The sequence below is a fragment of the Protopterus annectens genome, chromosome 16.part0, assembly GCF_019279795.1.
Source record: "Protopterus annectens isolate FY-2018-M chromosome 16.part0, PAN1.0, whole genome shotgun sequence".
NCBI classification, from domain to species: Eukaryota; Metazoa; Chordata; order Ceratodontiformes; family Protopteridae; genus Protopterus; species Protopterus annectens.
In genome coordinates, this window is record NC_056750.1 from 178,186,748 (window position 1) to 178,203,686 (window position 16,939).

At 37.8% G+C, this 16,939-nt stretch overlaps 1 protein-coding gene across 1 annotated transcript in view; it reads left to right on the forward strand.

The window, feature by feature from the left end:
* Positions 1 to 10,524, forward strand: part of LOC122790550 (extracellular calcium-sensing receptor-like) — a 308,167-nt gene extending 297,643 nt beyond the window's left edge. The window contains exon 5 of the mRNA XM_044058098.1: positions 9,602 to 10,524. Within this exon, the coding sequence (XP_043914033.1) occupies positions 9,602 to 10,524 (923 nt within the window). The remainder of the gene's footprint in view (positions 1 to 9,601) is intronic.
* The last annotated feature ends 6,415 nt before the right edge of the window (positions 10,525 to 16,939 follow it).

Below are 16,939 nucleotides of genomic sequence, written 5' to 3' on the forward strand. Positions count from 1 at the left end.
AACCTGGTTGACTTCTTTGAAACAGTTACCAAAGCCATAGATAAAGGGAAGGTAGTCCACACAGCCTATCTGGACCTTGCAAAGGCATTTGACACAATACCCCACTCGGGCATCATAGATAAGCTATCCAGCTTAAATATAAACCCCTATGTCACAAGATGGGTGTAAACTGGCTCAAAGATAGAACCCACAGAGTGAGAGTTGCTGGAGCCATGTCAGACTCGAAACCGGTCACAAGTGGTGTCCCACAGGGTTCTGCCTGGGACCACTCTTGTTCGGTATATACTTTTCCGAGGTACAGGCAAATGTGGGAGGACTATGGCTCACCAAGTTCTTGAGACGACTGCAAACTGGGCGCCATAATCAACTCTCCAGCTGACACAAACATCCTTCAAAAAGGTCTCACAGAGACAGATAAGTGGTGCCAGCACCATGGTTTAAAGCTAAATGCCAAAAAATGTATAGTCATACCCTTTGGCAAAAACAATCTGCCCACAAATTACCACATAGGCGGAAACCCATTAAGTACAGAGAAAGTTATTAGGGACCTGGGGACCCAAGTTGATAACAATCTCTCCTTTGAAAACCACATTGCCAGAGTGGTTAGAAAGACCTTCTACATAGCCCACCTCATCGTGGGACTTTTCACATCTTGATCAAGAGAGGTAATCGTGCCCTTTATTCATCCCTCATCAGGCCCATCATAGAATACAATGCCCCTTTTGGGATGTACCTTACCCGACACCTGCAGCAATTAGAAAGACCCCAAAAGTATCTCACCAAGAGGATCAAGGGTCTCAAACAGATGCCATATGCTGCTCGGTTAAAAAAACTCCAGCTCTACTCAGTTGCATACCGCCTACTTGAGGCGATCTATGCCTGACATACAAAGCTATGTCAAATCCAGAATTAATGGACATGCTCCACCTCAGTAAATCTAAATCCCTTAGAGCCACACGCTCGAGGGACTTGAACCTCAGCACAGAAATAAATAGAACTTGCTGGAGGGACAGGTTCATAACCAGAGGCTCCCTTCGCTCTGGAATAGAATTCCAGTTCATGTGAGGCAGAGCACCTCACTGAATCTCTTCAAGAAGAATCTCGATAAGTGGATGGGGGATCGTAGGTTTGTCCCAGGGATTACTCCCGTGTCACTATTAGACAGAGGCACAGTAAACTAAACCTTAAAAAGGGCACATTATACTCAAATCAAGGGGTGGCGTAAGCCAGACAGAATCAGGCTAGGCTTATAATTGCCCCAGGGCAGATAGCCTAGTATGAACCTATGAACCTATAAAGCCAGGACTCTACCCACTACACTATCTCAGCTTCAAAATTTTATCTGTATATTTGTATTCATCTCTTATGGGATGTTTAAGCTATGGTAAGTAGAGGGCCATAACGTGCACACCTGCTTAGCTATGCTTAAACATTCCTTAGTCTAGAAAAATAAAATATTATTATTATATTATTATGTTATATAAGTGAGTCTTGTGGTGTTCTGACAAGTCATTGAGGACTGGATTTGGTGAATAATGGCATTCATTTATGCCTGCTGCTATAAGAAAGTACTGTACAGCATTTTCTTAGTGCAGGAGGTGTGTTCAATGTCTGTACACTACTTGAACACACCCCCACAATTGTTCACAGTTCATGTCCATATAAGTTGAACAGCAGCATGCCTTCATGCATATGTGTTATACGGATATGCACCATTCTGTGCAAGAATAGTGCTATTCTTTCACGGAACTTTTTAAATCCCAGGGATTAACTTTATTCCCATAATTCAGTACTTTGTTTTCTTTTATCCATTTCATATTCTAAAAAGCGTTTTATATTTCCCTTTGAACACTATCCAACATTCAGACCATGAACCATAAAACTCTCACATTGCTTCATGATTACTCCATAATTATCACTCTCCCTTTCTAGCAAAACATTATCAGTACCTTTTCTTGATAATCTTTTAATACCTTATCCATCAACTATTACTTTGTTGTTTTCACCACATTCAATCCAAATACATTTGTGATTGGAAAACCCATTAATAACCTCACCATCTAAACTCTCTGAATTAGGTAACATGAACATGAAGCTCTGTATCCAATACACATCTTTTGTAAATCCACCCCTCCATATTCCACATTTTTTAATCTCCACATTTCAAAACTTCTTTTAATTTCTTAATATCCATTCATTGTTTTCTTTTTATATATCTTTAGCTCAAAATTAAACACCCTATTAAAATTATTTTAATATTTAGTATAGCATATGCCTTCAGTAACTCAAACACAATTTCCCTCTCTTTCATTGAAGGAAAGGCATAAACACCTATCACCCTTGAAACATCTTCACCTCTTCTAACATCTGCAGTAGTACCTCTTCCAGCCTTAACAATACAAATGTCTAATACTTTAATATCCCCTCCAAACACTCCTTATTTAACTCTAATCATACATCCCCCACATAATCAAGCACACATCCACACCTGAACACCTGAACATCTCTCTCTGTCTTCATAAATTTCATATAAATACTCCATTCCCACAATGATTGGACCTGAGCTTTACCATTTTCAAAAATAATTTCTGCATACTCTAAACCTACTATCTTTGCCACATATTTTTATACAATTGTACAACTGCAATTGTTTTTCCTTTATTGAATCAACTATTGACATTAAGAGACACAAATATGAAATTATTCCTTATTATTAATTTTAATCTTTGGTGAAACATTTTTAAAATGTATTTTCCTTGCCCTTATCCTAGCTACTATTGAATTTATTTTCCTATCTTCCATTATATTCCTTTCATAAACATCTGACCTCTCACTTTCAGCTTCTTTTCCTCATTTTCATCATTCTCTGTACAGTTATTTTAATCTTCCTAAAATAAAATATTTTGTCACCACTTTACTTACTCTTTTAACTTCATCATTAATACAATGTTTACAACTTTCCCTTACTACTTCATTACTTTCAGAAAATAACACTCTTTCATTCTCATCCCTTTCAGCACTATATTCATTACTCTTGTTACAACAAAACATGCCATTCGATTTTACAAATTCTGCATTCTTTTTACACTTATTCATCATATAACCTTGTCCCTCACTTACTGCATCCAATTTTTAAATATTAATTTATCAAATGATTAAAATATCCTCAAAAAACAAGCTTTTGGCTGCTGCATATACCTAATTACTGCCCTACTACAATCAAAATGTGTAATACTTGACAAATGTTTATCACTTTTTTTTATATATTAGAATAACATCATTTTCCAACAACTATTCCAAACACCCTTTTCATATTTGATTTTCACAATAGCAAAAACAGAATGAAACATTAATGAGACTGGTAAATATAGTATACATAAAGATAAAGGAATAAGGATTGCTAAATGACAGACCAGCTCTTTTAGTGCTTTTAGTTGAGTGAAGAACATAAGCTGCTGTTAAAAAAGGGTTAATTATTTGGGCATACAATATACTGCATGGTATTTGTAAGACTCAATCAGAGCAGATTAGAAAAGATTGGGAAGAGAGAATGGAAGGGCAATGGAAGATCATCTGTACAGCTCCGAGGTATGCAACAAAGTCCAGACAGTTTAGCATTTTTGTTTAAAAGTGTTTACACATGTATTTTTATACTTCAAGCAGACCTCAGAAAATTTTTCCTTGAGTAGTTAGCATATTAAAGGTAAGTGGAAATTTGTTTTTGAAGAATGCAACACGGCAGATTTTTAAAACTCTTCATGGAATGCTTGGTCAGAAATACTGGTGAAGCAAATGGTTGTAACTAAGGAACTGATTCTTCTGAAATGGGATATATATGATCTTAATCACCCAGACATAGTAAGGCCTTACAACAAAGCTTAATGCTATGGGCTGGATAATATTGTAAAGGAGATAGACAAATTAGAGATATGATCTTTAGACAGGGGAAGGATTAATTTACATAGAAGAAAATGCAATTTGCAGAAGAGTGTTCCAGACCTCTGGTGAAAGAGTGGAATTTAAGGGAAGGTGGGAATTGAGTACTGCATCTTATAGCCTATTGTTTACAATCTCTGACAAATATTTTAACCTGTCAGAGGGCTGGATAAGCATGGTTGTGAAAGGTGTGCATTTATTTACATAACACAAGTCTCACGATATTGATAAATTCTCCACTTACTTAGTCTATTTCCTACATACTGTAGATTTTCCTTTACTTATTCTGTATTATCAATCTAGTTTTCTCTCTGTCTCTCTCTCTCTCTCTCTCTCTTGATATATACTCCTTGTACCTTTTTTCTTCCTTTACAGTGTCAGCTGACCTAATAACTTACTGAAAACATAATGTATTCCCTCCATTTTCAAGTCCATCATAAAAATAATTAGGGACTGAAAACTAAAAAAAAAAAATATTGAACCAACTTGTTTTTGAAATCTGAAGACTTTATCTTTAGATGTCCCTAAATCAGTGTTCACAGTTTATTTCATGCTTGCTTTCCAACTGCCTGTTAAGCAAACTCAGATGAAACAGGATGTGCTATGCCTAGACACCCTGCTCAAAAATTTCTGCCTGCTTCCCATTGCTGTTTTCCTATGTACTTCAAATCATAAAATCTAAAAGGTTTCTCTCTCTTATTAGTACAAAGACTACTGAAAATGTCCCTACTTCAGTCAGCTATCTGCTTTTATCATAGTTTGTTTTTGGTCTACTTTTGCCTTGGTGACAGGAAAACCCTGTCTGTTCACCCTTACTACACTCAGGCTCACTCCAGTCCCCCACCCTACCCCCAATTCAAACTTAGTGTTACATCATCTAAACTTATACTATTCAATATCCACATTCCAATCCATGGCCAGTAGCCTTCAACCATATAATATTCTTTTATCCAATCCTATTACGTAGCCTTCACCCACAGTCCAGTCACACAATCGGCACTGGCATACCTCACTTCACTTCTCTCTACAGCAGTCATCAATGTTGTTCAGTTCAACACTGTCTTTCCCCCTTATCAGTCATTTGATATAGCTCCCTCACTCTCATGTATCCCCTGTCCTTACAGATAAGGATTTTCCATTATTCTAATATATCCCCTTGAAATACCTCAAATAGCTTAACCAGCTTAAACACTATTTTACTACTGTATAAACTGTTTCTTCTTTCCCCTCAAATGTCTCATCTATACCATGACCTACCACCAACCCACTACTGATTCCATCAGCCAATATATAAACATTATACTCGTAACCACAACTCTAGTATAAAAATATGTCACTTTACCTGTTAACCTGTGGAATATCCATTTCATCCATTTCTTAAAAAAACAAATACCAACACCAAAGTCTATCACACCTACAGCTAGTACGAAAACTGAACTCAAAGCTCAAACTTCTATAATAGAACCTCCATATAGCTATTTCCCAAAGGCTAAGGGGAGAGCTCTACTCCAACTTAGGCCCAGATATTTACACAGACAAATATCACCACACTACTTCCCAGGATCAACACACATCTACTCATTCTGAGTCTTCAGACTGCACAGACCTTATTTTCACTAGCACAAGTCTTAGAAGTTTATGCAAAAAGATCTGTGAATTCCATGCCTGGATAGCACTCAACTCCCATGACATAGCTATACTTACAGAAACATGGCTAATGTAAACTATAAAGATTAGAAAATCACACTCCCTAGATATAGTATCATTACTTCTGATAGAAAAACAAAGTTGGAGAAGTAGCTATTCATTTAAACATAATCTAATACTATACAAAACCTCTATAAAGTTCCCTCAGACTAACAATTCAGAAATCCTGGTCTACTACCTTAAACAGAATAACTATAAATCTATATGCATTAATATAACCTATATCCATCCTGGTAATAATATTAACACTGTTGAGGAACTCTTCAGCTGGATATCTACAAACATCTACCAAGAATCAGTGATACTTGGAGACCTAAATAATTATTAGCTGCAGCTAAGATCAGACAACCCCATTCAGAGATATGAACTTATATGGGCTAACACAAGTCATTAGAAACCCAACCAGATTTGGTAAATTATCCACCAGATAATCTCTCATTGATCAGATCTTTACTTTGTCTCCACAGCACATAAAAAATGCAGATACACTATCATATTTGCTGCGTGATTATCTCCCCAACTTCTTTAATAGAAACACTAATGAAAACAGCACTGCCATAACCAAGTAAGAAACTTGAAGTACTTCCACCCAGATATACTCCATAAATAACTAAAGTCACACAACTAAACCCTCTAAAAATCGTACTGCTAGATGAAGTTGTATCCAAATTCAATAGAATATTTCTCAATTACTTAAATGAACTAGCCTCACTTAGACAAAGGGTATTACAAGTAAACCTGTATTCTGGCTAACTAAAGAAACAAAGCAAACCATGCATCAAAGAGAACAGGCCAGGAGAAAGGGAATATACTATAAATCCCAGGCAAATCTACAAAAGAGATCCAGTGGAGAACTCCCAAAAAGTGCTCTACACCAATTCCAAAGACTTCTGCGCATCTATTAAAAATTTTTTTAATCTAGGTCACATCTGACATCCAGCCCCCACCATTACCACTATCTCTGGGACCAATCAATTAAACACCCATTTTATTCACTCAATCACCACTTTAATTAGTTACAACTTGCCTAGTTCCATGCCTCTGTCCTCAAATTACCACAATTTCTCAAAGTCTTTTACACTTACACCAGTTCACACATCTCACATCAAAAGTCTCCTTTTAAAACTAAAACCAACCACCATAGCCCCAGAAAATATACCTGGAGAATATACTAAACTATCTGCCAGTGTTCTAGCCTATTCCATTTAAATATTAATTAATAGGTCTATCAGCAAATCCTGTGATCCTATTCTGTGGAAAAAAAAAAATCCCATATCATTCCCTCACTCAAAAGAATATCATCCAAAGATATTACTAATTTTAGGCCAATTGCTATTCTTTTACATCAATCCAAAATTCCTGAAAGGTCCATTCAGTTTAAGCTACTACACTGTATCACAGAAAATAAATTATTTTCCAACTAACAACATGGCTTTAAATCAAATCATAACACCACTATCACGCTTCTTAATTTTTTTAATACTATAACTACACACAGAAACTCGGGAAACCCTGTATATGCACTTTTCTTAGACCTCTCAAAAGCCTTTGATATGATATCTCATCATAAGCTACTACAGAAACTAGCCTTTCTACAAATTTCTGTCCCACCACTGAAATGGTTACAGAATTCCTTATCACATAGATGCCAAGCAGTTAAATGGCTAGATATCCTCTCAACCTTTCTCCCTGTATCTGTTTGCATACCTGAAGTGTCTATCCTAGGTCCTGTACTCTTTAATATCATTATGAACAACCACCATTTGGTAAGTAAGCATGCCTCCATACGTCTGTATGTAGATGACTCGTCTTTGATCTGTTCTGCCAAAACCTGTCATACTTCCATAAAAAGTCTTTCAGACTCTTAGAAAAATGTATCTCAAATTCTGAGTAACTTCTAAATACCAAAACAATCTAAATAAATTCTATTCACACTCAAACAAATGGCAACACAAAATATTCTTTTCCATATAGCATTATGCAAAATACTCAAATTGTTCAAGTTAGCCATGCCAACTATTAGGTACAACCATAGATGAACACCAGAAATTTGATCAGCATATAAACAGGTAAAAAAATCTTATCAAAAATGGGCTCTCTATATAGGATCAAATCTTACCTAACAGACAGTGGTAGAAAGTATATAGTCCTAACTTATCTCTTACTTACACTACTACATTTTCACAAGCTCATAGACCATACAGTTAGAACAACTCAATCAATGCTATAATAAAGTGGCTAAATTCATCATCAACATGCTAAACAGGTCAGTCACTCCCTTGTACTAAAACAAGTACAACAGATGGGAACTTACAGACTACCTGACCTACACCCAAATTCATTCAGCCCAGTCATTCAATACCAAGCCAGATAACTGTGGATCCTTAAATCACGCTATCCTCCACTATAAAACTTGTGGATTACTCTGCCCCACAAACAAACTTCAGCTGCTTGTTAACAAATCTAACAATACATCTAGGGATTCAATTTATATTAATAATATCACCAACAGAATGGCATTCCCTGCCTATTTCTGTCAGCCAATCTGATAATGCAAACACCTTCAAAAATTAGCTGAAAGAACACGTATTTGATTCCTGGGTGTGTTCCTGTACCACCCCAGGTTAATATCATAATACAACACACCACAACTAAGTCATTTTGTCTCACAACAATCCCTTCCTTATTAGTCCAACTATCCTACATACTAACCAAACGTTTCTGTACTTTCTCCCTCCTAGACAGACATAATTATGTCTTACCCTCTATTTTGTTTCTCCTTAAATCAGCCTTCGTTGTTTTACCATCAATACAGATCCTAAATCAACTTCAGACAAACCTAAGCTTCAAGATTTTTACTGTAACATGGCTTGCCTCTACTTTTACACTTCCCAGTTCACTCCCTCCTCTCTTTTTGTTACAGTCTGTTTAAATATTTTCACATGGTACTCTATCTACCCCATACCTAACCTGTTTCAGGTAAACTCATGCTAATTGCCTCAACCGCAATCATAGCCCAAATGTACTCTAAAGCTATTATCTAATGCTCTATAACATGCTTCTTGAATGTTGTTGGACTCTTATAATTGTTGTATGAATAATATTATTGGCATTTTTACTTGACTATATAAATTACATTAACTGTATATTGTCTATATAAATAAGAACGTGTGCACTATATATGATATTATAACGGAGCCTTTCTCCCAGGCTTCTGCTGCAGATGGGCTTGCCTAGTCAGAATATCCTGGTAACCAAATGCAGTAAATAAATAAATAAATTTATGTAACAGTGGAGTAAATGAAAATTGATAAGATGTATACTGCATGAAAATAACAAAATAAATATTATTATTATTATTGTATGTATACTCATGTCCTTTAAAAAAAATGGAATTATTGTGGGGTAGATATGGAGTGTGGCAAAAGTAAGTAGGGTGTGAGAAAGATAACCTAGAGGTACAAAGCAGAGACAATATTGAGGACATTCCAACAAAGAATGGATTCAGAGAAGTAGAAATTAGGATTCAAGCCACAGAAAACATATATTCTATGTGTCAGTGCTGATTCATTCAGCCATGGCATATGTCTACATGTGTTAAGATGCAGAAGAGGAACATGTAATGGAATAAACCTTACCCTGCAACTAAACTGGAAAGTGGTACAAACCTCAGGATGGTGTACAAGAAACTCTGTACTAGGACAGAAAACTACTACCCCTCTATGTCTTCAATGAGATTCTGCAGGGTATTGTTAAGGCACAAATTAAGTGCCTTCAGGAATTGTTAGTTAACTTATTTTAGAAGATGTTTTTAAAATCACCCGTTTAAAGTTTGCTGTACCTTTTTTTACTTTGCCTTCTACTCAACATCCCATTTCTTTTTCTACCACCTGTTTGTCTTACGCTTTGCAGTAAAATAAAAAAGTCATACGTAACATCTTTTTTTTTATGTGACTAGATTCCAATAGTTGTTGGACATGCCAGGAAGATTATTGGTCCAATCCTGCTAGAAATCAATGTCTTCAAAGATCTGTGGAATATCTATCCTTTGACAGACCCCTGGGTAGCACCTTGACATCTCTATCGATTATCTGCACACTGATTCCTGTGATGGTGTTAACCATCTTTATGGGACACAGAGACACTCCAGTTGTAAAGGCCAACAACCGGAACATCAGTTATCTTCTACTGTTTGCACTGTCTCTCTGTTTCCTTTGTTCTTTGATTTTCATAGGTCATCCAGTGAGACTTACATGCCTGCTGCGACAAACTACCTTTGGTATAGTCTTTTCTCTCTGCATATCTTGTGTGCTGGCAAAAACTATTATTGTTGTGATAGCCTTCAATGCGACAAAACCAAATAGTAGCTTAAAAAAATGGGTTGGACCTGTTCTGCCCAACAGTATTATATTTATATGCACCATGTTTCAGGTTATTCTGTGTATACTCTGGTTAACTATTTCTCCTCCCTTCCCAGTAAAGAACAGAAATGTACAACATGATAAAATTATTATTGAATGTGATGAGGGATCTGGTATTGCCTTTTGGTGTTTGTTGGGGTACATGGGTCTTTTAGCCAGTGTCAGTTTTGTTGTTGCATTCCTGGCTAGAAAACTACCAGATACTTTTAATGAGGCTCAGTTTATCACATTCAGCATGTTGATATTTGTCAGTGTGTGGCTTTCCTTTATCCCAGCATACCTGAGCACCAAAGGAAAGTACACAGTTGCAGTGGAAATCTTTGCAATCTTGTCTTCTAGTGCTGGGCTGTTCTCTTGTTTATTTTTACCTAAATGTTACATTATTCTGTTGAGACCTGAGATGAATACCAGAGAATATCTCATGGGAAAAGAAAATGTTAACATTAAGCAAAGCAGATAATACAATAATGGAATCTGTGGTAATTATAAACTGATGAAACATATTATATTATTTATATTAATCATGTACCTTACTGAAATCAGCGAAGAGACCCACAATAACCTTAGCATTGCTGAGCGCTCCCTCTAAGGGTTGGCAGTAGACTCTTAGCATTAGATGCAGATGGACCATATGTGTGCAATACTGTTATGTACATACAGGGGAAGCACACCTGAATGCACACATAAGCAGTGTTGGTACTCCTAGAATTGTCCTTTTCATGCACATGTATGACTGTAAAGGCTTTAATTTTCAATAAATGATGAGTATCATAGCTGCACACCAACAAGATATGCTGTCCATTGTTTTGTAGCAGTAACATTGAAAACATGCCTGGAGTACTACTACCAAAATGTATGTGACATAATGGAGACAGACATCTTCAAAGTATTGCAGAGCTATGCAGCACCACTGAAATATTTTGGATTATCACATGTAGAAGTCAAGCAGTTTGTTGCTTATTGGGAAGTCATTATGCAGTTTATTAGCATAGAATGTTTCCGTACCTTATAACCTGCACATGGTGTAACACACCATATTTGGACCACCAGTCACACTGGAGTACCTGGTATCACTTTGTTGTACTTTGCCTCAGATCAACATCATTCTTTTTGGCTGAATAGAAAAGAGTATCACTGTACAGGATTTCAACCACTTCAACCTGACTATTTTGGAATCTGATACTATCTGTCTTATAACCTATATACTAAATGCAATGAGAACATTATTTGACTTTTTATTTCAATAACCATTTTTGGTTGCAATGTTATTTTCCATAGGTTGAAACAGAGACAATTTCTGCCTCTTCATGTCATGGTTAATTGCAGGGCACTTGTATCACTGGGTATAAAGAATTGGTTGAATAAGCAGAACACAACACAAAATTCTGACTTCACTGTGAAATAAGGCTCTGTTTAGAAATAGCTTGACATACTACTGAATTGCTGGGATGGTCTAGAAAGCAGAATCCTAGTTACCAGGTGGAGAGGTTCATTAAATAGTATTCATCCAAAAAACTTTGGTTTGTCTCCTGAAACATCATTCTAGTTAATGGAGAAAATTCCACTACTGGAATCAAATTAGCATACACATGGTGAATGGGGGAAAAGATAAAAACATACATGCATAAAATGTAAAAACAGAGAAGTCAATAGAACATTAATGTGTACCAGTGTTCAGAATATTGCAAAATATATTTGAACTATTAGCAATGATGAAATAACTCTTTATGTTGCTTCTAGCTGTATTCCCCTCAACAAACACCAAGGGGGAATTCAATAATAGAGTGTCATGGAGCTTACATGGAAGTAAGTAGTCATGTGATCCAGTAAACAGAGCAGAGGGGTGTGCATGAGCATACGGACATGGAAGTGTCCATGGCATGAAAATCACCTCATACACAGGTGAGTTGCATGCAAATGAGGGTGCTGGAGCGATCGAGCAAGCAGATAGTCAATCCTGCATGCCCAGTGTTGGTGTCCAAAGTGTACAAAGAAATTTCCTTGTACAAGAAAGTAAAAATTGAGCAGGGACTGTAAATGCCTATTTAGAAGGTCAGAAATTGCATAGTAGGCACATATATGTTCAAAACTATGCCCCATGTGTTCAAAAATAATGCAAAATAATATAAAATACTTTTTCTTAATACCCATATTACGTTTGATAGCATGCAGCAGCTCACAAACATGTCATTATGCAAAAAAAAAAATTAAAATGAATAAAAATAAGACATATGTGAGAATAATGCATTATAGGGTCCTGCATGGAATATGTACAATGGTAGATTTCAGAGGTTGCTAAGGAAGCAGGCCCTGGAATAGTGAAGTATCTGGGTTGTGTGCATGGATTGGTATGCAAATGAGCTGGATAACTGAATAGCAAAAATGGGCCACTGTGTCTGCAGATAAAATCTGTGTAGCCCCAGAATTGTGTTGGTGTCCACAAAAATGCTAGCTGACATCAAAATGGGGTGAGCCACAATATGTTCAAATGGATTGGAGCTCAGCAGCACCTGTTTGCAAAGCCCACTACTCAGCTAAGCTTTCCAGTGCTGCTAAGCTTTGTTTGGTTGTGGGGTGCATGTTTTAGCTGGTTTGAACTATGCTGAGCATGCCTGTGCATGGGAGTGTGTTCAGATTGCTGAGCAGTGTGTATACCAGCACCGCGGGCTTGCACGCCACTCCATAGTGCTTAGCAGGGAAGGCATTTACAAATTTAAAAAAAAAGAAAACAGCTTGGGAAAGCCAATCATCTATAAATTACTGATATATTAATTATAAATTATTGTATCTGCAGCAGAGCAATATAAAGTATGCATACACCCTACAATCTGATTTTTCCCCCATACTCTGCACCATTGGAGTACAGATGTGGGAATTTTAACTGACAGCTGTACCAGATGTTTGTCAGGGGGGACATCACATATGGCCATCTACTGGGGGATGTTGGATATGCACTGGAACTGTGGATGATGACACTCATCAGAAATGCACACACACCTACAGAAGAATGCCATAATGAGGCACAGGCACAAAGAAGGAACATCATAGAGCATGTGTTTGGGCTGCTGAAGTCATGGCTCTGGTGCCTTGATAAATCTGGTGGAACCCTGCAGTACTCTCCAGCTACATGTGCACACATGTTCACAGTATGTGCCATGCTACACAATATGATCCTGTGGAAACAGTTGCTGCAGGATCATCACAGAGAAGGGACACACAGCCCCCCACCAGTGCTAACGTCCCCACAGCCACACCCACAAGGAGACTAAGAGGGGAAACCCCCAGAGGCTGCCACTGTAGGCAGACATGGGCATGCCCAGTATGCCCTGGCCTTGATAAAGAGGCAACACATAGCACATGCACTGACAACTTAGGGTCCTAGGGACTGACACCTTACTCCAACTCACATACATAGTTAAAAGGATGCCAGCCACACCACACAACCTGTACCTTACCATGTATTGGCTATGTACTGTGTGCATCAGACAGAGCCAGATCTGAAACACAGGTATCTCAACTGCTGCGTTCACAAGGTAAGTCACTCTCCTTTATAACAAATGTGTGGGGTGCTAGACTATGGTAGCATATGTATGGACCTACTGCATGTATGCAAGGGAATAGAGTGGGCTACTGGGCTACATTCTGAGAACTAACCCCTATGTGGGACAACAGTACTCTGTCCAATACTGGCTGCCCCATAATATGCAGTAGGCCACAAGGGAGCAAAACCCACTGCAGTATGCAAGGGATATGCCAAACAGCGCTGTCATAGGACAGACGCACAACTGTCAATGTTAGAGTCCCGTACCTCTAACATAGCCATGTTCCCATACAACTGCAGTAACAATATGTTTGCAAGGATGTAGCAGCAGATCACACAATCCCAGGGCTGCCCCAAACAACCTGGCTACATGTTCTGTGTCTACAATATGCAGTGGTCAAAGCCTATATTTGTCTGCTGTGGACCGAGTGAGGAATTAGACCTCACTTTCCCATTGCTGGTGTGGCTCAGTGGGCTAAGCAGATTAACATGGTTGTTGGTGTTCATGGGTTGAAGTTGGCTGCATCTACAACATTTTGCATGTGAGGTACTCCTATGGTAGAAACTCCCCAGACTGTCAATATGTCACAATCTGGTACTGCAAGAAAGCTGGACAAAGCCAGAGACAATGGAGGGACAGAGGACCAAACCTACAGACATTATACATGCTCTCAGTAACCAAGAAGGTGGCTAGTATAGCAGTAGGTTGTAACAAGTCAGAGTAGCAGCAGGATGTAAAGGCCATCACGTAACTGTATCAGCACTAATAACAATTCAGTGGGCTCCATTCAGTAATATTTACCAGGAAAACACAACTGTTGGAGGAGCCAAGCACACATATGGAGTGGAATGCTGGACATCCTGCAAAGCATGTACAGTCAAAGGTGTGAAGACTGTAATCCTGTGTGTGGTGTTACATCATGTACCCCAGTCACAGCATACCTACAACCACTTAGAACAGGACATCTGGACAAAGCCACGAACAGTAGTAGGACAAAGGATGAAATATAAGGAGAATGATTAACTACTGACCATACAAATGTAGAAAGTGCAGAGAATAACAGCCCATGCAGTTGCATGGGTTTCTTGGTGTGTATGGAGTCAGTAACTCAAATGTCTGTCATAATTTCCTAACGTCAAACTATAATGATTTTTACTGATGTACCAGAATATCACAATGCTTTGTAAAACATACCATACATATGATGCAAAACTCTATACAGTCTATTACAATTTGTACAGTTGATAGGCATGAGTCATATATTACTTTCAACACACAGCCAGGAAATCCCTTGGACCAAATATTAGGGAGGTGCTGAACTGCTGAATTAGCTGCAGCAGCCAGTTGGCTGTAGCACAAAAATTCCCAGACTGGAGTACAGGTAGGTCTAACCTGGAATTACCTTGTAAGTACTGATGGTCACACTGGGCATACTCATACGCTTAGTTAATTTCAGCTCATGTTTGATGCCTCATCTACCTAAAAACCTGAGATGAGAAAATATCTCTGTGCATACAGACAGCTATGTATGTGTATATTTATCTGTCTCTCGCTATCCTTCTCAGACATGATTACCCTTATTTATCAGTAGGTGGCACATATACATACAAAATCCAACCTAAGTTCCCTTTAGGCATGGTAGGCAATCCCGAGGGGGGAGGAAGCACAGGAATAGAAATAAATACAGATTCTATGACAGGACTAGTTCAGGCACTGTTGAACCAATAATTGAACCTTTTGACAATGTTTTAAATCTGTCGGACCATGTACTCACACAAGATCAACATTGTATTCTTAATAAAGGAATGGGTTTTGTCCCTAGCTTTTTCTCTGACCATTATTCAGTTTCCGTGGATGTTATGGAATTTTGTAGAAAACTCAATTTAAAAATTTTTTTCTCTGATCAGGATCATCCTTCCATTCAAAGATCTACTGATTTTACTTTTAAAAAATCGACATTTCAACCCCCCATGAATAAACATGTGGGGATCTTTCAGCAAGCAGTATTGAAGGACCTACATTTTCCCCAGTTTGACACTAACATAGCCCAGGACAACATTACTCCTATGGAGAGACAAGCACTTTCTGAATTAAGACAGAACCATAGAATAGTAATCCTCCAAGCGGACAAAGGTGGAGTGGTAGTTGTTCTTAACACTGACTACTATGTACAGGAAGGACTCAAACAATTGTCAGATACCAACTGCTACATGCACATGGGGATGGATCCTACTCTTTGATTTAAACAGGATATTGACCAGTTTCTTAATGAGGCCCTACAAGAAGGAATTATTTCACAAAAGACGATCCAACATCTACAAGTTAGTGACCCCCAGAAACAGATTTTATATCTGTTACCCAAAATTCATAAATCCATCACTCATCCCCCAGGTAGACCCATAGTGTCGGGTCATGGATCTCTTACAGAACCTCTATCTGTATTTCTAACTCAATACTTGAAGCCATTGTTGTCTATGGTTAGAGCCCATATACAGGATACAACTGAATTTCTTAACATTATTGCTGATACTCAACTTGATCCAGATTGGTTAATGTGTACTTTAGATGTGAAATCCCTGTATACTAGTATCCCACACTGGGCTGGTCTGCAAGCTTTGGATTTTTGGCTCAAAAAAGCTGAACTCTATCCACCAGGATTTAACACCTTATTAGTATGTATGTCGGAGCACGTCCTCAACAAGAATGTTTTTTTCTTTCAGGGTGATTGTTATTGGCAATTGAGAGGTACAGCCATGGGAGCCTCCTTTGCCCCAATATATGCCGACTTATTTATGGCTTATTTGGAAGAATGTCTTATTTACGATCCCCTACATAACATTTATTTGGTTGAGATGGACATTTGGAGGCGTTACCTTGATGATTGTTGGATGATGTGGTGTGCGGATGCAGATTATTTGCTGGAATTTGTTGAACATTTGAACAATAATATTTGGGGTATTGAATTTTCCATAACATATCATAAGTCAGTTATTGACTTTTTGGATGTTACGATATATCGTAATGAAGACAATACTTTAAATACTAAAATACATAGGAAATATCCACAATTCAACACATTACTCCACTCTTCCAGCATGCACCCACACCATCCGGAACATTCCCAAATCACAATATTTACATGAAACGCATTAACTCTTCCCTGATGGATTATGAGGAGGCTAAACATGATCTCAACAAGAGATTTTTGGATAGAGGTTATTCAAGTGTGGATATATCTATAGCGAGGGTGTGGACAGATCAACAAGACAGACGAGATCTATTACAATATAAAAAGAAGGATGTCACACAGGATGAAACTATTAGATTCATCAC